This window comes from Penicillium manginii (genome assembly GCF_028828005.1).
Source record: "Penicillium manginii strain IBT 31320 chromosome Unknown utg000002l:1.0-5564898.0:1.0-5567710.0, whole genome shotgun sequence".
Classification (NCBI taxonomy): Eukaryota; Fungi; Ascomycota; class Eurotiomycetes; order Eurotiales; family Aspergillaceae; genus Penicillium; species Penicillium manginii.
The window spans coordinates 367,523-392,587 of record NW_026643103.1 but is presented as its reverse complement, the minus strand read 5'-3'; the positions used below and the strand labels follow the sequence as shown (position 1 = coordinate 392,587).

Below are 25,065 nucleotides of genomic sequence, written 5' to 3'. Positions count from 1 at the left end.
TACCCAAGATAAGATGATTATACCACTCGATATCGCACTCAGATCACATACTCGCCGAGTCAATTACAACCTGGAGCGAGTATAACATTTCCCTGGTGTGCGTGTGGATAAGATGGGGGTGAGTGGGGGAAACCACCAACGGGGACCTGCCGGTAGCCGTCACATAGTCAACTTTCACTTCTCTTCACTTCTCTTCACCTTTCTTCATTCTTCTTCACCTCTCTCCACCTCTTTCCCCTCCTATTTCGATACACTGTCTTCAAAGTTCGGTCGTTGTCAATACTAGCCAGCACTGCAACCAGTCACTTTGATCCATTCAGATTTCGTTTGGGGAAGCACGTTGACTTGACGATATCATCTCTGCCAGAATTCTGTCTTGTTACAAATGATGGAGAGAGTTATTTCTGATACCGACGGAATGAGAAGCATTGAGCAGCCCTCACTGCAGAGCCTCAACAGACGTACTTCGTGCGGTTCACCAGGACCAGGCGAATGGGATTTGTTTGTTCCACCCAACGAATCCAGTATCCCCAGCTCAGGTACGACCATCGAAATAGCATTTCAGACAATTTGCCAGTTCCTCGACGAGAGCCAAATCATCGTGGAAGAGAAGAAGAGCTTTGTTCTGCAGGACCCCGCTGCCGATACCTGGGGAAGCCTGGCCAACAAGGCCATCAGCTTCAACACAAAAAAGAATGGCCCTGAAGCCACCGCATTTGGAATCAACAAACTAAATCCTGGCGAACCTCCGAATTGGATTCAGACCATTATCGGACTTCGACGCGGTGCTTTCAAGCGATGTTCATGTGGAGTTGTACCAGTGCACTACAAGGGACGTCTTGGCGACTACATGGCAACGGTGACTCGAGACGAATACAAGTGTCTGGAAGGATACTCCAGCTGTGAGATTCCAACGCACTCGGATTGGCAGGATGAATTGAATGCGACCCAAGAGAGGCGAGATGTTATTGAACTCTTCAAGTCAGGTATTTCGCTCCCCATGCGGTCGATTGTTTTCGCTCTATACTGACAAATGTTGAAGTGTTCGAAAAATGTCTGGAACTGGAGGCTGATTTGCAACAACGACAAGATGAGATCAAACAATACATGGACGGAGAGGAGAGCCTCTATCCTAAAGGTCTTTCCCTCATGAAAAGAGAATATGAGGACTCGAGTAAGTATCGGGAAATACAGCGCGAAAATCCTAACTGACCTTTCATCTCAGAACCAGGTAATCCGAATAAAAGAGCTCGCAGCACCCAGTCAGACGGGCTTGAGCTTGATCCCAAATCATCGCAAAGCCAATTTGAGACAGACGATATCCCGTTTCATACCAGTGGCAAGGAAGCCGCGCCTTTCGAGGGCGAATGCAGCTTTAACCCAAAGGCAACAGAAGATGAGACAGAGAACAGTACGACCAACGAACCAGCCACCAGTGGCTCGATCTTGCCATCTTCTGGAACATCCACTTCCTTGCCGGGGGAAGCTTTGCAGGCTGGGGCGTCGGACAGACCTCCGACCCCAGTTTCGTCTGCCAGAAACCGGATCAATAGAACTCCGAAGGAGAGGGAGCACGGCGCCCAGTTCATTACCGACCACGTGTTACAGGGATATTCATACCCGCAGATCCGAGAGCTCTACCGGGCTGAATTCGGCATCTGGCGTAGTGCTTCAGCATTGTACAACCACTCCAACAAGGGATATGCTGTCACTGATTGAGATCGCATTCAATCAAGTGGCGGAAAGTGCGGGCGACATGCCATTGTGTCTCAAGGCCCGATCCACATGATGTTCATGATGGTGTTTGGTACAGGTAGTTTCGTCGGTTAATATGTATTAATGATTCGAAGAATAGATCTATTCTTACTGCTAATAAACTACTCCACTCATTTTTCCTTCCAAAGTTCCATCCCAACTTGGGGTAATTGCAGCTCTTTGTACGGACCTCGGGAGTGGTAGATAGTGAAGAACTTAGTAGCTCCCATCAAATTCTAATCTTGACCAGGTACGCAATGCCGTCAACCGGTTAAGGGCGTCGAAACTCAATTTACGACATACATAAGACAGCCAAAGGGGGTCCACTTAGTAGTGCCTCATTCGATGTCTGAGTTCCATCACCCGTGGACGATCCGATCCACCTTGAATCGCTACTCCTCTCGAGCTCAGTTTGCCTAAGCCCCTAGTATGGGCTATGGACTTGGCTTCTCGGCCAAATATGTAGTACAGGTCTAAGATGGTGGAGCCAATGAGAATTCAAGTTTTAGCCTCCACACTACCGACGCTACTGCATTGGAGAAGCGACTGCCGTCGATTACTACCAATCAGAAACCTGGATCGGGTCGAATGCTTGTAGAATTAAAAGGTCTTAGAGTGCATGCTAGTTTTTCTTTTGAGATCTACATGCTGAATCTTTCAGCTTGTACCGCCACCTCCTTTTTCTTTGTTTTCAGGTCTGTGATCAGTCACAAATTTGAATCGACTCGGATCTTAGGTACAAACGTTCTTCCTCGTGGGATATGCGTCCTGGATTTCTCCACCCATATATGCCCAGGTGTCAACACCATGTCCTTGGGTAAATATCTGCTTATTCTTGTTCAGAACTCGGAGTGTACGCCGAGGTCGGGGACACACATCAGAGCGTTTGTCCTGGTACATACCTAGGTAGGCCTATTCAGTCCACATTACTGCTAGTGTATCTAGGTCTTTGCTCTCGCCAACTTGTGACGATTAGAAGTTTTGACAGGAATATTGGAGGTACTCCCTAAACAGGCAAAGCCTAATAGTTGTATTCTAATCCAAAATTTCCTGGATCGCTGCGTGAATGTTTGGCCATTCAAAAAAGCGGTACATGATATTTACAAGATTGGTTTCAAAAAATGTGTAAATAAACCATCAAGCCTGGAAGGTTCCACTGGAAGGTTTTCAGAACATACTCGTTTGTACCCCCGGGATTTTGCCGCCAGTTTAATTTTGCCCCTTTCTTCCATCTCTGGAACCATTTTCGCTACCAATTTCCCAGGCTTCCTGTCATTCAGTCCAGGTTCATGCTGACCGACGAAGATTTTAAGCCTGTACTGGACAGCGATGGAAATATCACCGGCACTATCAACGCAGGTAAATACGTAACACGAAGAAATACACCCTCGATGGATTTCGATCATGCGTTATATAGAAGTCATAGATCTAACCAGGCCTTCTCCAGACCACAGCCATTCAGAAATGCAGACACATCGATCAAACGCCAGAACGACAACCAATAGAACGTAAGCCGAAGTTCCATTGAGAAGGGGGCTTGATCATCTTCCTAATGGACAGTCTCGTGGCCCCAAGCCCGCGCCGCGACAATGCGATTGGGATTTGTTCGTCGAGCGGAAAGAATCAACCGTCAATATCGAGACGTTGCTCGGTTTCTCTCGGGGTATACGCGTCTTTACAAAGGAATTTCAAGCGATTGTACAGGAAAAGAAGAGCTTTATCCTTCAAGATCCTACCAAGGATACGTGGGGCACGATGGTCAACAAAGATCTAGCCAAGATCTTCGAAAAGAAGGGCCCACAAGCCTATCACTGGGACAAGGAAATCGCCGCGGAACCCCCGAACTGGACAGAAACAATCCTGGCTCTGCGATCTGATAAGTTTGGACTTGCTCAAGACGAGGACGGCGGCAATCATTACAAGGGCTATGTGAGGGCGTACAGGGTCATCTTGACCGAGGCCGAATATCGGCGCTTGGAAGGATATTGTACCAGTGACATTCCGACTCGATCAGATTTATCTTGTGAGCTGGAAGAAACAAAGAAAATGTTAAAGGTCATTACTGACACGAAGCTATGTACGTATTCTCAACTCGCTTATGTTGCTTTGATCCTGACCGTCTGCAAAGCCATTAAGGACCTCGCACGGCTGGAAACTGCCCTTATAGCACGGATTCAAGAATTCAACGAAATTATGAAGCCTGAACTTGGATCTTTATTCCCGAAAGAAGCTTTGCCCCCAAAGAGACCCTTCGAATACGACCGTAAGTACTTTGGCATGGAGCTTTATCATGCTCGGCTCAGAGGCGGCTTGCATTGAGGCAGGCCTTAACTAACAGCTTAAAAAGCCACTGATCAGGAAGCCGAGGTGACCAGACGGCAAGCCGCGCGGAGAATAATTTCTCGAAGGACAGAATCTTCTGCTGAAAGCCCAGCAGACAGTGAGAGCGAAGATGAAACTACAGAGCTGCAAGATGCCGAAGGGAACAACGATGCCAATAGACCATCTGCATACTCCCCAGCCTTGACACCACGATCATCGAGACCCGGGGTGACCCTTCACAGAGTTACAGTACAGGAAAGAACGTCCGATGCAGACTATTGGTCGTCTCTTGAATTCCTTAAACAGTCAACGCGAGATAAACATTTTCCACCCGAGTTTCGATCCGCCAATCTCAATAACACCAGAGGCTCAACTCCAAGATCTACCCCGAAGCACGGAGTTTTTAGATCGCCAGAGGAGCTTCAACTTGGTCAAGCGTTTATTAAAGATTGCTTGGAGGATCTTGCGGATTTTAGTAAAGAGGATCAGTGGAAGAAACTGATTCCAATGTACAGAGCAAGGTTTAACGTTTGGCGCACTGTTTCGGCATTGCGAAAGAACAGGCTCTACGGCAGTTGGATTGGTTAGATACGATGACCTAGGAAGTCCTCAAAAAGTAGCCGAATTTGATCCACTTGCATCGATTCATATGGACCCTTATTATGTGAAACTTAATTCCTGTCTTGCTCTCCAATAAATGTTAAAACTGCTCGGTACCTAGATAGTTTAATAGCTCCCAAAGACATGATCCAGCGAATTCCGAGTCTTTTATTAAAAAATAGGGATCATGAAAGGTTGGAAGCTGAATTTATTGCTCATTTGATGAGAAATCAGAGTTTCTTTTAGTCAACGCCCGGATTACTACTTTCTACCACACAATTGGCGAGAAATCCAAGGTTTACCAAAACGATCGTGGCTCAATTCAGCACTTCATTACCTACTAGTTAGTACAAGAACAAATAGTTACCTAGGTAGCCATACATGGATGACAGCAGAATGATTCCCAGGTCAGAGGACAAATAGTACTAGTAGTAGTTCAAGTTCCAAGCCTGGAGGATGATTTACATGTGTTCGAGCCTGGAGTAGGAGCCCGTAAGCTCACCCAAAGCCTTCAAGTGGGAATATGCCGGCGATTCCTCAAAATGGTGATACGCATTACAGAGCATATTAGTGGCCCGAGACAGGCACCCAGGCAATAATCTCCAGGGCTGCTGGCGGTGGTAGCAATGTTTACCACCCGACCATCCAAAAATGAAATTTTAAGTGTCTTACCGCTATCATGGCAGCAGTATAGCAGAAGCACAATTATAGAAAGCTCGAAGCTGGATTTGACGGCCTAATACTTGCAGAAAAAGAACTTAATAACTATGTATGACTCCCTGTGACTGTTACAAAGAGTGCAATTATAAATAAACTTGAATGGGGGTAATGTCACCCATTCCTATGAAGCATCACGTTCAAATTACCAGGAACGATGCTTAGTTCAAAGAACCTGATGGAAATATCCGGTTCTTTTCTTAACGCATTATGCTGTCTTGTAGTTCAACGGGAAATGTCATCTCCGTCCTCATTCCTCCTTCCTTCCTCTTTCCATTTCCATATCCATTTCCGCTCCCTAGTTTCAACCCAATCAACAACTCTAAGTTTTCACATTTTCCATATCATTCTCCGCATCATGCAAAGTGAGTTATCGAAAGCCTTCATCTTCACGCCTATCATGCTAATTCACATCTAATCAAGTCTTCAAGACTGAGTCCCAGGCGGGGTGGTTCGCAAGATTCCCGAAGTTCAATCACAATCCGGACGCCAAGGTCAGCGACGAGTTCAAGCGCCTTGGAGAGCAGCGAGGTTGGAAGCCCAGCTCTCGTACCTGGAAAAAGAACTGGCGTGAATGCTGGAACTACGAATATGATCGTCTCATCGGCCACCGGGCCACTAGCCTCGCTACATGGCAGCAGATGTGCGCCAAGTTGGGCTTGGATAATACCATGCCCTCCATCAGGAAGTGCAAAAAGGTGATCTCATAACCATCCATTAGCTGTGACTAGTAATAGTGCTAATGTTCTCCGTGAAAGGCTTTGTCGAGGGTCTTCGTCAACATAATCGATCTCCTCGAATGCTGGGACAAGGAGGAGCAGCCTCGCCTTTTCAGCAGCCAGAAGGAGCTGTCCAAGTACGCGAAGAAGGGTAAGGGTAAGACTTTCGGCCGCGAGATCGCCAAGCAAGACAAGGTCCTCCGTGTCCTGCTCAAGAAGCTCTATTGAGCTGGTGACACAAATGGTAGGCCAGACCAGCGAGATACAGTCCAAGAAGCATTCGGCATTCTAGACTAGTAGCCAGGACCGATCGCTTCCATGAAATCATACCACTGCGTGATTCAGTTAGCTTGCGAAAGAGTTGCCCAAGTAGGCTCGGAGGTTCAATCCTCCCCAGGGCTGAATACCCTGCATATTTCAAAATTCAAGCCATTTATGTTTTTTTATCAACCGTGAATAGATCAGTAGAATTCGTAGTATCTCATTTGATTATTTTTTTTCTATTTATTTAATACTGTGAGCATATAATTGCACTCATGATAAAGAGAGCTCAATTCCATCCTGTTGTACAATATCAAGCCAGTCAACACGCACGGACGAGCTTGAAGATTTCCGCGCAATCCTGAGGCGCCACAGCTTCTCCAGGACTGACAGCGCCACTTGCACATTTCTGAATCCCCGCGACTCGATCATATCAAGCATTCTATCCCGAATGCTTTTGATGTGCGATTCGTCTGTTGACTCTCCTCCGGCAAGAAATATCGGAAAGAGCAATGTGCATTCGGGTAAACTGCGGGTCGGCATTTGCTCGATGCTCTCGACGATTGCTGCTGCTTGCGCCATTGCCTTTTTCGAGAGCTCTACTGCTTGGTGTGGGAAGGCTCTCCGTTGTGAGCGGTAGAGGTGTATGAATGCTGAGCTTCGATAGGTCTCCGCTAATAATCTCAACGATGTGTCTGTGGATGCTGGGCATGCCCAAAGATTCAGTCTGGCCTCAAGCGACATGAATCTGGTCATGATTTCAGCCTGTTCAAATTCATCGTGAACGCTTTTTGTCTGATGATTGAATGCGAAATTGCTATCGGTTCTGCTTCGTACCGTCGAAATTATCGTCTTGACCTCTTCATTTAGCGCTGTTATTTGAGAAATTATTTCGAGGATCTCAGATGCAAGACCGAAATGCGAGTCTGGTAGTCTAGACTCGTCGAGTTGAAGAAAATGATGCGAGCTTAAGAGGGGAGCTTGATCTCGCGCAACAGCCATGACAATATCCCTATAGGCGAAGTTGCGAAGCAGCCATCGCCCCGAATGTGCGTCTTCGAAGGGCTTCAGTAATTCCGGGGTGGAAGAGCCTTCGAGGACGGCTGTGGGTGTGTTTGCTGTGATAACACCGGCAGCGCCGACAAGATGTTGATACCAGGCGGCTCCATTATCTGACATGATACTCTCCAATGAGCACAGTACCAAGGACATGGCGAGATTGGCCTCAATGTTTGTAGGGTCCGATTCGAGCGCACCGCGTAGATCACTTAATGCTCCACACCGGTTCTGAATAGCGACCTGCTGAAACGAATGGTCCCTCAGCGACAGGTGTGCGGACGACCACGCGATCAGCGTGTTCAGCAAGGGTGGACTGTGCATGGCCATCGGCAGAAAGACTAGGTTTTACATTAGGAATTAAGATCACTGAAAATTGACTGGGGCCCACTCACCAGACAAGAAAGAATTGTTCTCAATGTTGGTCGTTAGAAGATGCGTGAAGGTCTGTGTGTAATAACGGAGAAAGTGCCGGCGGCTCGACGGGGACGTGCAGTCGGCATGTTCATCAACCCAAAATAGAACTGGATCTGGATTGTTGAACAATCGAAATGGGCTGTTTTCTTTGTCTTTGGATAACACCACCGACTTTGCGTTGTGGTTATCTTTCACAACGGATCTCGGCTCTTCCCATTTGCACTTATAATTCAATCGGACACATTCTCTGCACACAGGATAACCCAGATCACATCGTTTTTTGCTAAATATCAGGTTAGAAATTTTCACGGAATTTCACTCAGCTAGACAGGAATACATACCGTTGACGACATGTCAGGCACCCCGTCCTTTCTCGGGTGGTCCCTCGCTTCTTGATGACCCGCCGCGGTACGGGCGGTCGAAGAGAGGATGTGTCTTGCTCCGACATGGCTACTCACGTCACAGACCAGCTTCGAGATAGTCCTATCCAAGACGATCAAATACAAGCCTGGCGCTAACAGCGGAGACTTGCATCCAGAGCAATGATGGGGTAGGAGTCACACCTTATCAACCTCGTGCGGGGAGAGCGGTTTTTGCCGCTTCAATCTTTCCCAAGGTTTGTGTGGAGACCAATCGGAGGTTGTGCGCTAACAGCGCAGAGGAGCCATCCAATGAGAGAAGAGATGATTGGGGATATTTTCCATCATCTTCCTCAGATCTAGCATATTCGGTGTGGATTTTGTGGGTTTTCTGCCAAGCTGCTTATCTTGTCCCTGGGGTGCCAAGTGCCCAGCAGGGGAATTGAACAGGCAGGCTTAGCCATGCGTCTCATCAATTCTTCTCTATTTATGGGCTATGGCCCCGGAAATGATTTGATCTGAGCGCATGCCAGAAGTGTCTGCCAGATTTCCAATATGCACCAGTTTGAAGATGACCGGCAGCTCGAAGCCCGTGGCTACAAGCGTGAAATGCCGAGACAGTTCTCTGTATTCAGTCTCGTTGCCCTTTCGTTTAGTCTGACATGTACCTGGTCCGGGACTGGATCTTCGATGGGCATCTCGATTAAAGAGGGATCAGCAGCGGGAACACTTTGGTCAATTCCGGTAGCTGCCCTCATGACATTCATTCTGTCAGCAGGAGTTGCAGAGCTGGCTTCCGCGTATCCAGTTGCTGGTGCTCAATACTATTGGGCGTTTTTCCTTGCCTCTGACAAATATAGAGCATTTGCCTCGTACATGTGAGAGACTTTGAATATCAGTCATTTGATTCAACTTGAAGCTAATAGGTACGCAGAAATGGTTGGCTGAGCATTCTTGGATGGTGGTTGGCTAGCGCAGCAGCTTGCAATTTCATAGCATCTTTGATTCTATCGATTACCTACCTGTGGTACCCAGAGTATCAAAGTCAGAACTGGCACGAATGGCTGGTCTATATTGGCATTGTATGGCTGGCTGTTGCAATGAACACATTTGGCTCTCAGCTTCTCCCATTGTTCAACCGCTTTAACTGTAAGCAACAACCCCTTGCTCTATAATTTCTGGCCTACTAACAAATTGCAAACAGTCATTCTCGCATGCTCTACTCTGACCGCCACAACGATAACTCTCTTCGTGTGCAGTAGAAACAACCACGCCCCGGCTGAATGGACCTTCGCCGATACAACCAATGAAACAGGCTGGCCTAGCAATGGATTCGCATTCATGCTCGCTGTCAGCAACGCCGTATACGCATTCCTCGGTACTGACTGTGGAGCCCATCTATGTGAAGAAATCCGTGATCCCGCTCAAAATGCACCCAAAATCATCTTGTACCCTATTCTGATTGGACTGGTAACCGCATTTCCTTTTGCATGTGCTTGCATGAATGCGATCACCGATGTTGATGCTGTTTTGAACACCCCATCTGGCCTTCCTTTGATTGAGATTTACTATCAAAGTACACAGTCAAAGAGTGCCTCTTCTATTCTCTTGGCACTTTTCGCGTTTTGTTTCTTCGGTTGCAGTGTTGCCAATGGTTGGTCACATTCTCCTTTCTATCTTGGAGAAGCGTGCCTAATTTGATTTCTTTAGGAACCACATGCTCGAGAACTCTCTGGGCCGTTTCTCGCGACAACATGCTACCATTCAGTAAGATTTGGTCCAAGATCGACTCCACCTTTCAGATACCACTCAATGCCCTGCTGCTTTCTGGCACAGTTATCTCGGTATGTGACCTCCATATTTGTTTTCCATTCAACTCAACTGATCTGATGTGATACTTAGCTCTATGGCCTTATTTTCTTGGGTTCATCTACTGCATTCTCAGCTATGGTGGGCGCAGCCGTTATCTTCTTACAGACATCTTGTGCTCTTCCACAGGCCATTCTGCTATGGCGAGGTCGAGACAATGTCCTTCCTGAGAGACCCTTCTCATTGGGACGACTTGGTCCAGTCATCAACTTTCTGGCAGTAGCCTGGGTTATTTTCCTTGATGTCATCTCCTGTATTCCGACTGAACTTCCGGTGACTAAAGAGAACATGAACTATATCTCGGTTGTTTCGATTGGTCTTACTAGCATTGTGCTCCTCATCTATTTCTTCAGCAAGAAGGGGAAGTACCTTGGGCCTAGAATGCCGAGTGAAGATATCGGCTTGGATGGGAATACAATCACAGGAAAGGAATGTCAGGAATTTGGCGATGAAGAGGCGAAGGACTGTGATAAGGATCTTGCATCGGTCAAAAAACAGTAATTACTGACATGGACAATTGAACTTTGGAGTTATCTTGATAGAGAGCTGAGTAATCAAGTGTGACTTCTTTTCGGTCAATGGAACAGTAGACTCCATAAGTAGTAAGCAACCAGGTATATTGACTTATTACTTCGCAAAATTTGCCCGAATGTTTCTATAGCATTTCGCAATCATTGGAATACTCTGCCGTAGTATCTTAGTGAGCTACTGCGTGCCCAGGAGAATCATACTAGTAGCTACTTGGTATCTTGAAGTACCTATGCAGATACTTACCCAAAGGTACGCAAAGCATGCGCAGATCAAGATCTAGCCTTCATCGAAGCTATGTATGTGGATGATTGGAAGCTTGAAAGATAGCACAGATTTAATTTGTGGCAAATTCAATTATCTGACAAACTGATCCGCAAATTCAGCGCCCAGGCCAACCTCCTCATAATGCTTTCTTGCTGCCTGCAGCTTGCTAAATACATCCTCAATACCCAGAGCAACTCCGTCGCGATCGACGTAGATGTACGCACCCGTCACATGGAAAAGAGTGACCATCTCATTCACACCTTCTGGCACCTCCACTGAAACATTTTATTAATACATGTTTCCCACATATTACCTTAAGAAATGCGGAACTTACGAGTATGGATATCACCAGGAGGCTCGAAGGCATAGCCACCTTCCTCAGCCCACCAATCGTGTTCGAGATAATGCCAGCGGCCCCGCAGTACTGTGGCATGCACGGGGCCTGTATGTCGGTGGCGGGAAAGAATGCCACTCTTTCGAACGCGTAGAATGTTGACGAAATAGCCTTGCGACACATTGAAGCAAAGGGGTCGGAACCAGACGTCCTTTGCTTGGGGAACCCACAATCGCTCGTCGCATTCTAAGTCAAGAACGCCCGTTACCACCAGGTCTTCTGGGACATTTGGTAGCTTGGGGCCGCGGTATGCTTCCGTGGTGCCGTCGCCCTTTTCCATGATGTTTGATGTTCCTAGCTAATTATCAGTATGTGATTTCATTCTCCAGGTTCTTGGTGGGACTTCGTACCTGTCATTATGGATTGCTTCAATTTTTTGTGATTGTTGAAGGGAAAATGTCTCATCGCAAGAGAGAGCCATCACCGGCAGTGCTTCATTTATACCAGTATTCAAGCATGTCCAGCGAGCGTCATTAGCGTCAAGGGCGGCGAACCCGATGGATCCAGATTTAATTCTCGCTCTTGGATCGGTGTTGGAAAAAAGTCACCTTCCCCACCGCGTACCCACGCAGCCGGCGTCAAGGGCGGCTCGGCTTCTCCGGGTCGTCATGTCGGCGACTAGTAGAAAGCACACAAAGGCCACGATATAAAAGTCCCTTGGTGTACCAAATTCTGCGCTTCCTTGATACGTGATCAGCTTTAAATTGAGTCACCCCTTCATCATGTCTACAGACGAATTCGTTGCTCGTTCCCACATCCTCCATCGGACTTTCTCCGAGAGACCCGAGAAAATCGTTAAAGGCGATGGAATCAGCCTAATCCTCGAGAATGGCAAGCGAATCATCGATGCAAGCTGTGGCCCGTCGGTCTCATGTCTTGGTCATTCCCAACCGGAGATCTTCGAGGCCATCACGAACCATCTCCGCGATGACATCGCCTACGTTTATTCTGGTTCCCCGTACACAAACGCCGCTACGGAGGAGCTAGCTGATATCCTACTCGCTGATAAACCGGGGGGGCTTGTCAAAGGCTATCTTCGTTAATTCTGGAAGTGAGGCTACCGACGCCGCTTTGAAACTCGCCGTGCAGTATTGGCATGAGAGAGGCCAGCCGAAGCGAACTCATTTCATTGGGCGGAAACAGAGCTACCACGGCAATACCATTGGCGCTCTGTGTGTTTCTGGCCATGAATCGCGCAGAGAGTTTTATCAGGATTTTATGTCGACGAATGTTTCGTTTGTTGATCCTTGCTACGCCTACCGGATGAAGAATACAAATGAGCCGGATGAGGCTTTTGTTCAACGGCTGGCGGAACAGTTTGAAAATGAGATCTTGAGGGTCGGTCCGAATCGTGTTGCTGGGTTCATTGCCGAGACTGTTAGCGGTACCACTCTGGGCTGTTTACCTGCAGTTCCTGGGTATTTCAAAGCTATTCGAGATATATGCGATAAATACGACGTTCTGTTGATTTTGGATGAGGTATGTGTCAATTTCGCCCCTTTCCTCACTGCGTACATGATAACTTGAGCAATCCTGTATCTGACTTACGATAGATTATTTGCGGAATGGGAAAAACTGGCACCATGCACGCATGGGAGCAAGAAGGGATTCGAGGTCCCGATATCCAAACTATTGGAAAAGCACTCGGTGCGGGCTTTGTTCCTCTATCTGGAGTCTTGCTGCATCAGAAAATCTTCGATGCACTTTCCGCTGGTTCTGGTGGTCTTGCTCACGGCCACACATTCCAGGTATGTTCCTGCAGGCGAAACCACGATCCCGACAATTCCAAGCTAACAGAAGTTAGGCCCATCCACTAGCATGCGCTGCTGCTATCGCAGCCCAGAAAATTATTAAGCGCGACAATCTCATTGAGAGGTCCAGGATAATGGGAGACAAGTTAGAAGCACTCCTCCGCAAGGAAATTGGCCAGCACCCTCTAGTTGGCGATATTCGGGGACGTGGACTTTTCTGGGCAGTGGAGTTTGTTCTCGACAAGGATCAGAAGACGCCATTCCCGATCAAAGCCAACTTTTGTTCACAGGTTGTCAAAATCAGTCTTAAACTAGGTTTGAACATCCTGGGAAATCTTGGACATACTGGAGATTATCAGGTCGATCACATTTTGGTCTGTCCACCTTATACTGTAACTGATGGTGAACTTGAGGAGATCGTTTCAATTCTTAAAATTGCTATTGATCAAACGAGCCAGCCATTTATTGGAGAGGTTCAACGTGAATTTTTGGAGGGGAGGCTTTGAGGTTCCATTCTCCAAACGAAGGGACCATCAACCCGGAGGACGGAAACCATTTGAATTTTTGATATTGTCTGGACTAGATTTCCTGATTCCGAAGACTCTGCATGTGTTTCGCCGTTCGATATAATATTATTTTTACTCTTAGCAATAGTGCTGCATATTTTCATGAGGAACTTCCACTGTCAAGGTTCGAGTGAATCCAAAACTGACTATACGCCGATTGTCAAAGACTCCGTAGTATCAGCCAAGTCCTCTTGTTTAGAAATCGTCCACTTCCCATTTTCGACATTGAATTCCAGAATATAAAGAACTTCCTCCTCGCCATTATACTCGTGTAAAATCTCAAGATTTGGTTCGTCATAATGGCCCATAAACTCCAAGTCGAGTTTCAACTGATATCCAGGCCGCAGCGATTCACGGACCAGAATAATGAAAGGTTCTGCTCGAGCAATACGTCTGCTGCCTTCAAGTCGGACCGATTGCAGGAAAGACACAGGCGTTGCATCAGTGTCGACTCCGGTAGCTATTATCCGGTGCCTATCCTCTTCTTGCGTCTCCACCTTAATCACAAGGCGTCGCCGTAGGACGAATGGGGGAATCGGAAGGTTGAGCTTTTCCATTACCTTTGTCATCAGGACATCTGCTTCGGAGAAGACTCTGAGATCAGTAATATTATCGATAGGAGTTGTTTGAAGATTGCAGATTGCAAGTTTGGCTCCTTTCGTCTGACCAACAATGTCCGGGATACTGTTCGCCGGCATGACTGTTAGGGAAGACCCCAGAACAAGGCAAAGGTCAGCCATTTCAGCATTTTTCTGCGCTAGCTCCATAGCTCGGGCGGGCAGGCTGTCTCCAAAGTTGATAATCGTGTCATATAAAGTGCCGCCGCATCGAGCACATTTCCGCGTTGTGCGGTGGTCATGGTCGCCTTTCTCGTAGGTAGAGACAGCACGGAAGTCTGTGTCAACAAAGTGAGCGATATAATACAGAAGTCAGAAGTGGCGAAGGTTACCCCGAATGTATTCCTTGCCACAATCATAGCAAGACTCCCTGTTGCTATTGCCGTGAAGCTCTGAAATTGTTTCCTATGTCGTCGCGTTAGCTGACGTCAGGGGGAAGATGGAGGTATCTCCGTACTGGTAGTATACCACTTCGTCTGTGAAGCCCGTCACAATTCTGGCTGACCAGGTATTTTAAGATCCCGCGATTCTGAAGCTCTACCAGAGCCATGTGCGACGGCGTTGGAATGGCTTGCAAGGTGTTGGCATGCTTCGTGCGGGGCCTGCCTTGCGCGCGTAGTGTCCAGTTGCCATCAGGGCCACGAAAGTCTGGGATTCCTATGAATGAAGCTGAGTACATCAATCTCATTTGACCTTAATATCTGAAGCTTACCTGCAGATGTTGATATGCCGGCCCCGGTGAAGACAATAAAGTGCTTGCTTTGGAGAATTTGTTCGACCAAGGTCGCGGCCTTTTTCTCAATGGCGCTAGCTGCCTCACGGCGCTCTTTTGCTGCAATTTTGGGGGCACTATCGGCCGTTTTGGGGTATTTTCAGTTGTTATTGTGAAACTCGAGAGCGCGGGGAGATTGAAAGTCAGCGCGCCTCGCGTGCTGACATCTTACCGAAACCTTAGGCTACGCAAGGGGCAATGCGGCTCTGCGTGGGGCCGAGCCCCAACAACATCAACTTGAACTTGGGAACCTTGCATGTAGCACATGTGTCCAAATGGGTACAGTAGTTTTAAACCAAGCAAGGTTAAGAGTGGTAGAATAGTATGTACTGTCAACAAGCCCCCGAATGGTCTAATGGTATTGGCCCAGACCAAACGGGGAGAAACAGATGAGGGGGCTTTGAAGAGACGCAGTGGGACCGCTGCGTGCCTACCTCTTGTTTTTGCTATTTTTGTAGTCTCAGGGCTCAAATCCAGGCCAGTGCAATTGTTCATCTTTTTTCTCTTCCCTTTTGTTTTGTTTGCTGCTGTTGTGCTTTCACCTTGTGCTTTTCCTTTTCTGTTTTTTTTTTGTCCCCGTGACACTGATGGTTTATTCCAGTGGTTGATGTGGGTCCTTATGTACTGATACACACTCCCAGCTCTTCTCTTTTACTAGTACCTGCAAAGGGTTTGGCGGATTTAATGAGACTTTCAGATTACTAGTACTAGTCAGTGTTTAAAATAGTGTGAGCCTGAGGGACTCAATGTTCTGTCACCACGCAAATTTGAGAGAGTTTATACCATGAACTTGGGAGGTAATATCGATAATACACTGCTCGCTACTCTATCTTCCCCCCTCAAATATTCTGAGATTTTCAATAAGAGGAGAAATGATCAAACGAAACATATCATCTTGCATCTCTTCGTTGTCCAGATTAAACTCCTCGCTCCCAGGCCAGAATAAACAGGCTTTAACAACTTTCTTATAATCTGACCCACTTTGTTGCTCCACGAGATTGACAAAGCGGGCCGCCGTCTTGAGATCGGCACATGCTTCCATCTGATCCTCATCCTCAGCAGTGCGTAATACCTCTAGCGTCTGGCACAAGGATAGCTCCACAAGTATCAACCCCAGAGGAAAGAGGATGTCGCTTTGAATCAAGGGAGATGATATCCTCCCTTTACCCTTGCCCTTGCCCCACACATCCCCTTCGTTGCCAATATTCCATTGAACGAATGGGCTATCGATATCGGCACTTGTTTTGAACATGATATCTTTGGCGCGCCAGTGGGATTTAAGCCAGCTCCCATGAAACTGAAGTACACTGCAGGCGAGATTTACTGCAAGCCGAAGACGTTGCTTCCGGGTGAGTAGAAATCGGTCACTTGTGGGCGCTTTGAAATAATTGCTCGACTCTTTTATTAGATCGGACAGCGATCTAGCCCCCTAAATCCGCGGCGATGTTTCGTATATAGTACATATTGTGTCGATGAATATCGTCTGAGAAACACCCGAAGGGCTTGTCGGGATGACAGGTAGCTCCGACACGCGACAGCGTGACGCAAATATCGAGAATTATAGGCGTATCCTTTGATGTTGGAGTTTGTTGGCTTTTTGAATCTTCTCCCTGAATAGAGAATTGAACCTTCTTTTGAACTGACATCTGCCCGGTGACGCAGTGTGGAGGGCAGTTGTTACTGGGAGTTGGGCTCGCCCGGACTGTTTCGGTTTCGGTTTCAACCTCAAGACCGAAATTCCATTTCGGAGGACTATATCTAGGTTCAAAGGAGGCAAATATCATTCGAAAGCGAGCCTCTGCAGAATAGTTGCTTGGTTCTTCGTTGTTGTCAAGCTCCGGGTACCTGAGCACAAAGTGCACGGCATGTCGGTCACGACAGGAACAATTCCAGGATTTACCGCCAATAATTGCGTTATGAAGACTTCTTGCAGACTTTCGAGCTTGTCTCTGACGCATCAGTGGCCGCTTCGAGTGTCGCTTCTTGTGAATGATGGTTCGACGGTCGGACTGTTCAACTAGAGTTTTGAGCAAATTATTGGCGGTATCGAGGCGAGTAAACATTTCGTCATAGATGCTTTTGGAGAAAATATCTTTAAATTTCTTGAGTTCACTTTTGAGCAGTGACTTATTTGTTTGGAGGCTCTGTGGATAAGGAAGTAATGGTTACTTATCAACTTGAAGCCGACTGTATGTCGCACGAGGCACTCACCACTGCAGGCATCCCAATTTCCCACCCGAGTTTGCGATATAAACGATTAAGAACGATTGAGAACTCATTCACTGTCTGGCAAAATGGATCAAAACTTGTGCCGAGCTTTGTGCGCAGGCTGCCCCGCAAATCCTCTCGTTGCAAGAGAACACCGAGCGGGTTCTGGATCAGGTCATCGACTCCGTCTCCGTATTCCTCGACGCCATCTAGCAAGTTCATCAAAGTATTTTCTAGTATTGTTTGTTGCGAGGCGAGGTTAGATCGGTACCACTCAAGCTCTCGGCGATAACGCTTGGCCCCGAAGAGCTTGAAAGTCTCGATTCCTTGAACATAATTGTCTAACTGATTGAGGAAAAGTGGTAGGACGGCGAGAGCAATACCCGCAGCTTCCATTTCGAGACACCGGCGATATGGGGGAAGATAAATGAGTGATGGTAATGAGCAGAGCCTCGAAATAAAGAGGGGTTGGTGTTCTGCATTGCTCAGCTACAACCCGGGCTAGAGACGCATCGGCGCTAAGCACCTCACTGCCCCGCACCTAGAGTCCTCCTCAAATATTCAATCAATTCTATCAACATTTCCATTCGGTCGATTTTTGGCATTGCTAACTGTTCAAGCAGCAGCTCATTTCACATTAAGCCCAGGGGCCGTTTTTGCCCGAGGCGCATTCTGCCGAGCCAGCTCATATCCTGTGTTCATTTATTTCAGTCCGTTTGTTGTCAAGATATATTCAGCTCTTCCTTTCAAGTTGATTTCTAAGTGCTTTCAATAATCACTGCATCCTTTTCTAATTGTATCTCCAGCCCTTTCATCATCTCGGCTGACTTCCAAGGGTACGTCGTTAATTTTCCAAGCCCTCATTTACCGGCCTTGAGACGACCCGCCCAAAATCGGTGATATCCGTTGAGGGGTGTGTCATTATTAGACAAGAGTCTGGAGATGCAAAATTCAACTAATCAAACTAGTGACCCTCGAGATGTACCGGAATCGGGCTGCAAATGAATATGATGCTTCCTTTGAACAGAAATCTCCGAAGTCAGACTCCCCCTCTCATCGGAGAAAATGCGCAAAACAGCTAATTAGAAGCAGGTCTAATGATGAATCCGAAGATCAGCCACAGTCGGAACACCCAGATTATCTAGGCGAGAATCGAATCTACGAACTGATTCCAGAACAAGATGAAGAGCGTTTGCATGAGGTTACCAGGCACTTTGAGAATGAGGAGGCTGAAGTACAAAGCCGAGATGGCGATTTGATCAACTTGAACTACACGAATCAGTCTCCCGGACACATTGAATTTATTCTCCAGTATTTGAGAAGTCTTCGTCATGAAAAGCGCGATCATAGTGAGGCAGAAATCGCCAACCTTTACGACCCAGTGAACCCTCGCATCTGGAACCCACTGGGTGTGGTTGACAAGGAAACGACCAAAGGAGAGAATGCTCTTGATAGCAGTAGCAAGGTTGCTCAAGCACCGCACCGTCCTTCAGCCTCAATATCAGGGATAGTCGTGAAATGCCTTAAAGAGCTCGATCGTCTATGTCGCGATGAGCCTCTCCAGAAACATCCCGACGTGTTGGCAGAGTTGTGGCAAGACGAGCTGGGTCGATTGCGGGTGTGGGCTGCAAACATTGGTGCTCATCAATCTGGACAGTCTTCATTGGATCATCGGCTGCGAGAAGCATCCCATATCAAGGACCAAACCTTGCGCCTTCTTGAGCGTTTACAGAGAGCCATACAAGACGTGGAAGATACTCTGAACGGCTCCGAGTCCGAAGACAACTTTCTCGACTCTGAAGAAGAAAGCGAGAATGAGGAGACTGAGATGCAGTCAATATATCATACTTTGCGTGATACTATTGACAATCTTTTCCAGATGTCGATGTTGGTCCGACGACCAGCGCAACAAGATCGTCTGCTCGGCACCAAAAGATCCGACGCAGCCATTTTTGAGCCTTTTGATAAACAGCATGTGCAAAGCAAATATCCAAACGCAGAGGAATCTGTTATACATCGGCTTGGCCTGGCAAATTCTCAGCGAAGGGCAGTCATGCGATACCGCAAACGACATCACGTGAAACTCGCACAGGGCCTCGATCGAGCCATGGGAGTACAATCAGATAACCGCTCAGCTATATTATCAGATACCGTCGTGACAGATTTTGTTGAAATTCAGCAGAGCAATACAAAGTTTGAGTCGGAATCCATTGCCACCGAGACCTCATACGCCCAAACAATACTCCATGGAGGAGACGGCATTACGTTACAGCCTCCGCCGAAGGCATCTGCTGACGGGACGCCTTTTGAATGTCCTTACTGTTTCCTGATAATCTCTGTCACGGATACAAGATCCTGGGCTCGCCATGTTTTCAACGACATAATGCCATACGTTTGCATTTTCCCAGAGTGTCCAACACCGCACCGCTTATATGAAAGTCGACGAGAGTGGTTCTCCCATCTGCGAATTGAACATTCGATTGAGACTAATTCGGAGAATAACATGGACTGCAAACTTTGTTTGTCCTCTTTTTCTTCAGGAAAGCAGTTGGAGAGACATGTTGGTCGACATTTGGAGGAGCTGGCCTTGTTTGCATTACCGCGTTCTGATGATCCCGATGAAGATGAGGAAATTCTCCTCTCAGATATCTCTGATGTTGCAGGCAATGATTCCGATCTAGACGCCAGGGATTTGCCTGACTCCGAAGGAATACCGAGCAAATTCCATCCCCCGAGCACAGAATTGGGTCTGGATGTGACAACGGAAAGTGCCCCTGGGGTACCTCAAGAGAGAGAAGTTGTCGACAAAGGAAATAATAGTACTACTAGTAGTATACCTCCCAGCTCATTTGCCAGAGCAGATGGCGCCCGGACTAAGGGGAGCGACATAAATCAAATACCCGATCCTGAGAAAGGTCATGACAGCTTGACTTACTCTGCCCACAAACCCCTCAACTCGGTCGGTTTCACTGATATTGTTGAACACATCGACGTGAAAATAGGAAATACTACTGAAAGATGGACAGAGATAAACAATGGCCAAGTCATTGCAGAAGCATTCAAACAGCTGGGCTATAAATACGAGCAGACACCGCGCCATTTCTATGTCTTTGGCCAACTTACACGGGTAAGACTCGCTCTTTTAGTTGTGCGGAGCTATGATAGTACATCTTTCTAACATGACATGGAATTCTAGGAGGACGTTGCTGAGCTGATCGATTTATCTGCCGATATTCAAAGCAGGCGTGCGTTCGAGGATGAAGTGCAAAAAGGACGAGTGGCCGCACCACTGCCATCATCTGCATCATCAACGGAGTCTATTCAATATGTTAACCCATGGCCCTCGTTCGATCAGGCCGAGGTTGAGCTACCGCCGCTGGAAAACAGAGTAATTTCTCTCCTTTCAGAATCCGATCCTATTCAAGTTCCATCAACATCAAAGGACGCAGGGAACGAAATTATTTCTACCCCGAGTCGGACATTACTAGATATTGTATCAGGAGACGTTGCAAGTCAAGGAAATAAAGAAGGTGGCTTTGCTGAAGACGAGGCTACTAGGTTGAGGAAAAAGTTCAAAGTGATACGAGAGAAGGCTCCTCCAAAATCTCAAAGCAGTGGCAGCATCCCATCAGAGATTACAGATCAACCTACAATTAAGGAATGTCTAGAGGCAGCCCGGAATGCTGAAGGTCTTGTGGACGGACATAAAGCAGAAATTCTCGAAGCCGCGATCACCCAATTGTGGACTCGAATGCAACACGACCCCGATGACTACAATCTCACTCGGGATGAGTTCGCTCTCTTCAACTACTTCATCGGACGGTTCCGCGGTTCTACAATAGCACAACGGGCCGTAGCCCGGTTTTGGAGCAACTATTCAAGTGACCTACAAAGCTCAAAAACAACCCTTGGAAGTGATCAATACATCCAATCAGACTCCGCTACAGGCTCAAGTTCCTCGGCTCATTTTGCAAATCGAAGAAACCCCGAGGAACACAACAATGCTCTCCTGGAGATTCCGGCACGTCCATCCTTTCAGCTAAGTACAGTGTCATCTAGGATGAAACTGAGATCCAGTGATTTGCCTAAACCGGTAACAGATATTTTAAAATCCTGGTTCTTCGCGCATGAGGAACACCCCTACCCTACTGAGGAGGAAAAACAGATGTTTGGAGAGCTGACTGGGCTCACGATTCCTCAAGTAAGAATAGCATTCAAGTATCACTCTAATGGCTATGTTCATGATTATTAATTACTTCGCAGGTTAATAATTGGTTTATCAATGCCCGAAGACGGCAGTTACAACCCCTAAGAGCAGCCATAGGAGCAGATAGTGGCACAGCAGACTCGGCCCAGCAGCCTCCTAGTGAAAACCAGACATCTCATTATCAGGACTCCTGGCTTCAATTTGATCATGCCGAATATCCCACCACTAGTTGATATAACAAGCAGTGAGCTTCTTCTCCACCCGTGTGGAATCATAGACGCCGGCAGGGTCAGAGAAATGAGTACTGGTGCCGATTGAAAAGGGATTAAATAGTAGTCATTGAAGAACAGTTAGGTACCAATCAATGTGTACGCTGGCAATCGACAGATATGCTCTGGTAAGCTCCAAATTACTCAGGAATAGGATCCTAGCTCATTAGTCTAAGTGCCAAGAGGAAGATTCAATGAAACCAACTAATGGGAGCTTTCTCTCCAACTGGCAAGATAGTTGTGGCGGTCGGCGCCCCTTGCAGGCTAACCGCTTCTGCTAGGTCCGAAATACTCCGCACAGAAGTAGATAAACTCTGTGTCAGAAAGGTCTCTACTCGATTGCTTCGAATAGATTTCATTATCGCTTCCACGTCATCTTTTGAGTTATGTTTAGTAAGGAGTTCCCGCCATGTCTAAGCCGAAATGGTGATCCTGATCGTGATGTTGCTAATTGCGGGGAAGGCTGGAGAAGTCGTGGAACAAAATCGTCACCAGCAGGAATCCTTACAGTGGAGTGTAAATCTTCCAATTTACATGAATGATTTCATCGCTTTGAGATACGAGGCCACCCCTGAGCCCTCCTGTACATCTACAGCTACCGCTACAGCTATCAACAGACTAGACCGATATTCGCAGTGCGGCATCCACATCCCAGATCCCGATCTCTCTTAATTAATTTGCCGCCCCCTTGCACCGGGGCCGAGTTATTCAACTCCGATCCTGATTCGACGCAAGGCCCCCTACGACGCACATGGGTGCATTTCGGTGACCCGACCGTAGTTATGTCATGAAATAGTAAGCTCACGCCACAGTGTAAAGTAATGGGATGATGTGTATCAAAACTCCGCGGAGGATTTCACAGTACATATGTATTGATTGCTTGGTGTTTGATTTCTAAGGCTGGAAGGAGCCGATCGTAGCGACCAGCCGATAGCCGATGTGGCGTCCCAAAGCAGCAGCAGAACCAAAGTTGATCAAATCCGGGGGGAGCTTGGCACTGTTGCGGGGAAGGAGATCATCTTTGGTCAGCAGGGTATAACATAACATTGTGTATTCTTTAGTTTCAGTGTTAAATAAAAATTAATTGAGAATAAATAAACAGTATATAAGTATAGTAATAAGTATGAATGTACTTGAAATAAGCATACGCGTGGAAGGAAGTACTCCGAGTCTCGATGCGTCTAGCTCATGGCGTGCTATGGCGTATCCGTTGGTGACGCTTGCGTGCTGATGTGCAAAGGTGACCTGCCACGAGGTGTGGTCCGAGTGCCAGGAACTTCTTTAAAGTTATATCTTGCGCCTTGTCCTGGGTTCTGTCTTGCTCAAAAAAAAACAAAAAATAAATTCAAGTACTGTAGTATACCACTATACTACAATACTATACTACTACGATGGGCCGCCTCAAGGGAACGCGCCTGGGCGCCTTCCGCGCATACTTCTTTGGCTTCTTCGTTTGCACTGCTGGTTTCCTCTTTGGCTACGACACCGGCATTGTTGGTAAGTTTACTTGGTACCTGGCAACTTGAACTTGAATGATCTTGCTAACCTCCCTAGGCGGTATTCTCGAATTCGACTCCTACCGCAATGACTTCCGCTATACCGACAAGACCACTGTGAACGCCGTCATGGTCTCCCTCCAAAATGTCGGCGCCTTCATCGCTGCCCTAGCCATCTTCCCCGTTTCCGACCGACTCGGTCGCAAGAAGACTGTTCAGATCGCCATGTCTGTCTTTTGTTGCGGTGTCATTCTCCAAGTCGTCCCCTCCCACTCCTTAGTCTGCTTCTATATCGGTCGTGTCATCTCGGGTTTCGGACTGGGCGCCGGAACCGCCGTCGTTCCAACGTACAACGCTGAGATGGCCCCCAAAGAGATTCGTGGTATGCTGGGATCGGGCGTACAGTGGCTTTTTGCGCTCGGAGTCATGATCAGCTACTGGATTGATTACGCTGTCCAGCGAACACTGCCGGGTCAATCAAAGCAATGGCAGATCCCCGTCGGTCTGCAGCTTGTCCCAGCCACTGTCCTTGCCCTGGGCCTTTTCACTCAACCGGAGAGTGTGCGCTGGTTGGCGAAAAAGGACCGCTTCGACGAGGCTTGGGCGAGCTTAACGTGGATGCGTGCGGATGATGGTGAGTACTAAGTCCCTCATCATGCCGAGCAAAATTCTAACAACACCAGGCCCCGAAGTCAGAGCCGAATTCGCCGAAATCCGCGCCGGAATCAATGAGGAAATTCGCGCCAGCGAAGGCCTGACAAAACGCGAACTCCTCGAGCCGGCTAACCGCTACAGACTCTTACTCGGAGTCTTCCTCTTCTGCGGCCAGCAATGCACTGGTATGACGGCGCTGGCTTACTTCGGCCCGCAATTCTTCAAATTGCTCGTCGGTAACGATAGTAGTCGCTCTCTGCTCATTACTGGTCTGTTCGGTGCGGAAAAATTCATCATGGTCGGGATTTATATCCTCTTCTTCTCCGAGAAGTGGGGGCGTAAACCGACGCTCTGGATTTCCGCTATCCTGATGTCCATTTGCTTTATTATTGTTGCTGTCGTCAATAATACCACCCCCAAGCCGCAGTCGGAGGTGACATCCTCTGGGATCGCGACGGTTGCGATGATTTTCTTAACCAATTCAATTTATCAGTTTAGTTGGGGGCCGGTGCCGTGGCCTTATACTACTGAGGTGAGTTCATTCTGTATTCTCGACGCAATGCCCTGGTTTCTTATCTAACTTTCTCAGATCTTTCCAACTCGCATTCGAGAAATCGGCTCCTCGGTCTCCGTCTCCACGCAGTGGCTCTTCAACTTCCTCTTCTCCCTCGTCACGCCGTACATGCAAGCCTCATGGGGCAGCTATACCTTCCTCTTCTACGCGGCCTTGGACATCATCATGGCCATACTGGTCTGGTTCTTCGTGAAAGAGACCAAGGGCCGCAGTCTGGAGGAAATGGAGACGATCTTCCACAGCAAGGCTGCGTTCGATGTGGAAACTGTTCGCCATGAGGGCGTGCCTGTTTCTAGTAGTGTTGAGGGCATCGACGTTCAGCATAAGAAGTCGCATGATTTGTCGGAGTAACTGATCTTTAAGATTTACGTGTATTTAGCGTTTTTGTCGTGCATCGGTCGCGGTTGATGTGAATAATTATACCCTCCACGCCACGCTTGATGGATGTTGATAAGTGCATTTATTTCAAGGATCTGCCCAGGTGGATCACGGCCTTTGAAGTATTATTAGCGTTTTTTCTATGCTATGCAATCCTCCAGGGCTATAACCTTGGAAGCATCCAACATCCGCCCGCCCGTAGACACACACTGCACACCAACCACCCCGACAACTCAAAAGTCACGCTAATCTCAGATGGAAGCCAGCATATACTTCAGCCTATAATCCTTCTCAGCAGGAGGCTCTTGA

General features: G+C 47.6%; 10 protein-coding genes across 10 annotated transcripts; 7 read left to right on the top strand and 3 right to left on the bottom strand.

Moving 5' to 3' along the window:
• Window positions 1–385: 385 nt before the first annotated feature.
• N7533_001430 (uncharacterized protein) lies at window positions 386–1,719 on the top strand (the record flags this gene model as incomplete). The annotated part of the gene is made up of 3 exons (XM_057098080.1): window positions 386–986; window positions 1,043–1,174; window positions 1,226–1,719. 3 exons carry the CDS (start codon window positions 386–388, stop codon window positions 1,717–1,719), a joined length of 1,227 nt encoding a protein of 408 aa, XP_056963216.1.
• A 1,791-nt stretch (window positions 1,720–3,510) lies between these two features.
• N7533_001429 (uncharacterized protein) lies at window positions 3,511–4,074 on the top strand (the record flags this gene model as incomplete). Its single annotated transcript, XM_057098079.1, has 1 exon — window positions 3,511–4,074. The coding sequence occupies one exon, from the start codon at window positions 3,511–3,513 to the stop codon at window positions 4,072–4,074; it is 564 nt and encodes a 187-aa protein (XP_056963215.1).
• A 1,678-nt stretch (window positions 4,075–5,752) lies between these two features.
• On the top strand, window positions 5,753–6,341 carry N7533_001428 (uncharacterized protein; the record flags this gene model as incomplete). The annotated part of the gene is made up of 3 exons (XM_057098078.1): window positions 5,753–5,759; window positions 5,818–6,092; window positions 6,153–6,341. 3 exons carry the CDS (start codon window positions 5,753–5,755, stop codon window positions 6,339–6,341), a joined length of 471 nt encoding a protein of 156 aa, XP_056963214.1.
• A 306-nt stretch (window positions 6,342–6,647) lies between these two features.
• On the bottom strand, window positions 6,648–8,295 carry N7533_001427 (Zn(II)2Cys6 transcription factor; the record flags this gene model as incomplete). Its single annotated transcript, XM_057098077.1, has 3 exons — window positions 6,648–7,771; window positions 7,826–8,130; window positions 8,189–8,295. The coding sequence occupies 3 exons, from the start codon at window positions 8,293–8,295 to the stop codon at window positions 6,648–6,650; spliced, it is 1,536 nt and encodes a 511-aa protein (XP_056963213.1).
• Window positions 8,296–8,761: 466 nt separating this feature from the next.
• N7533_001426 (uncharacterized protein) lies at window positions 8,762–10,576 on the top strand (the record flags this gene model as incomplete). The annotated part of the gene is made up of 5 exons (XM_057098076.1): window positions 8,762–9,084; window positions 9,141–9,355; window positions 9,411–9,860; window positions 9,917–10,050; window positions 10,109–10,576. The coding sequence occupies 5 exons, from the start codon at window positions 8,762–8,764 to the stop codon at window positions 10,574–10,576; spliced, it is 1,590 nt and encodes a 529-aa protein (XP_056963212.1).
• A 384-nt stretch (window positions 10,577–10,960) lies between these two features.
• Window positions 10,961–11,544, bottom strand: N7533_001425 (2,4'-dihydroxyacetophenone dioxygenase family protein; the record flags this gene model as incomplete). The annotated part of the gene is made up of 2 exons (XM_057098075.1): window positions 10,961–11,145; window positions 11,205–11,544. 2 exons carry the CDS (start codon window positions 11,542–11,544, stop codon window positions 10,961–10,963), a joined length of 525 nt encoding a protein of 174 aa, XP_056963211.1.
• A 442-nt stretch (window positions 11,545–11,986) lies between these two features.
• N7533_001424 (uncharacterized protein) lies at window positions 11,987–13,521 on the top strand (the record flags this gene model as incomplete). Its single annotated transcript, XM_057098074.1, has 4 exons — window positions 11,987–12,222; window positions 12,317–12,743; window positions 12,818–13,012; window positions 13,069–13,521. The coding sequence occupies 4 exons, from the start codon at window positions 11,987–11,989 to the stop codon at window positions 13,519–13,521; spliced, it is 1,311 nt and encodes a 436-aa protein (XP_056963210.1).
• A 206-nt stretch (window positions 13,522–13,727) lies between these two features.
• On the bottom strand, window positions 13,728–17,574 carry N7533_001423 (uncharacterized protein; the record flags this gene model as incomplete). Its single annotated transcript, XM_057098073.1, has 7 exons — window positions 13,728–14,476; window positions 14,531–14,603; window positions 14,704–14,855; window positions 14,911–15,047; window positions 15,948–16,361; window positions 16,432–17,114; window positions 17,182–17,574. The coding sequence occupies 7 exons, from the start codon at window positions 17,572–17,574 to the stop codon at window positions 13,728–13,730; spliced, it is 2,601 nt and encodes an 866-aa protein (XP_056963209.1).
• A 583-nt stretch (window positions 17,575–18,157) lies between these two features.
• On the top strand, window positions 18,158–21,618 carry N7533_001422 (homeobox domain-containing protein; the record flags this gene model as incomplete). Its single annotated transcript, XM_057098072.1, has 5 exons — window positions 18,158–18,216; window positions 18,271–20,305; window positions 20,375–21,221; window positions 21,279–21,379; window positions 21,442–21,618. The coding sequence occupies 5 exons, from the start codon at window positions 18,158–18,160 to the stop codon at window positions 21,616–21,618; spliced, it is 3,219 nt and encodes a 1,072-aa protein (XP_056963208.1).
• A 1,427-nt stretch (window positions 21,619–23,045) lies between these two features.
• On the top strand, window positions 23,046–24,729 carry N7533_001421 (sugar porter family MFS transporter; the record flags this gene model as incomplete). The annotated part of the gene is made up of 4 exons (XM_057098071.1): window positions 23,046–23,151; window positions 23,209–23,784; window positions 23,834–24,336; window positions 24,394–24,729. 4 exons carry the CDS (start codon window positions 23,046–23,048, stop codon window positions 24,727–24,729), a joined length of 1,521 nt encoding a protein of 506 aa, XP_056963207.1.
• Between the last annotated feature and the right edge of the window lie 336 nt (window positions 24,730–25,065).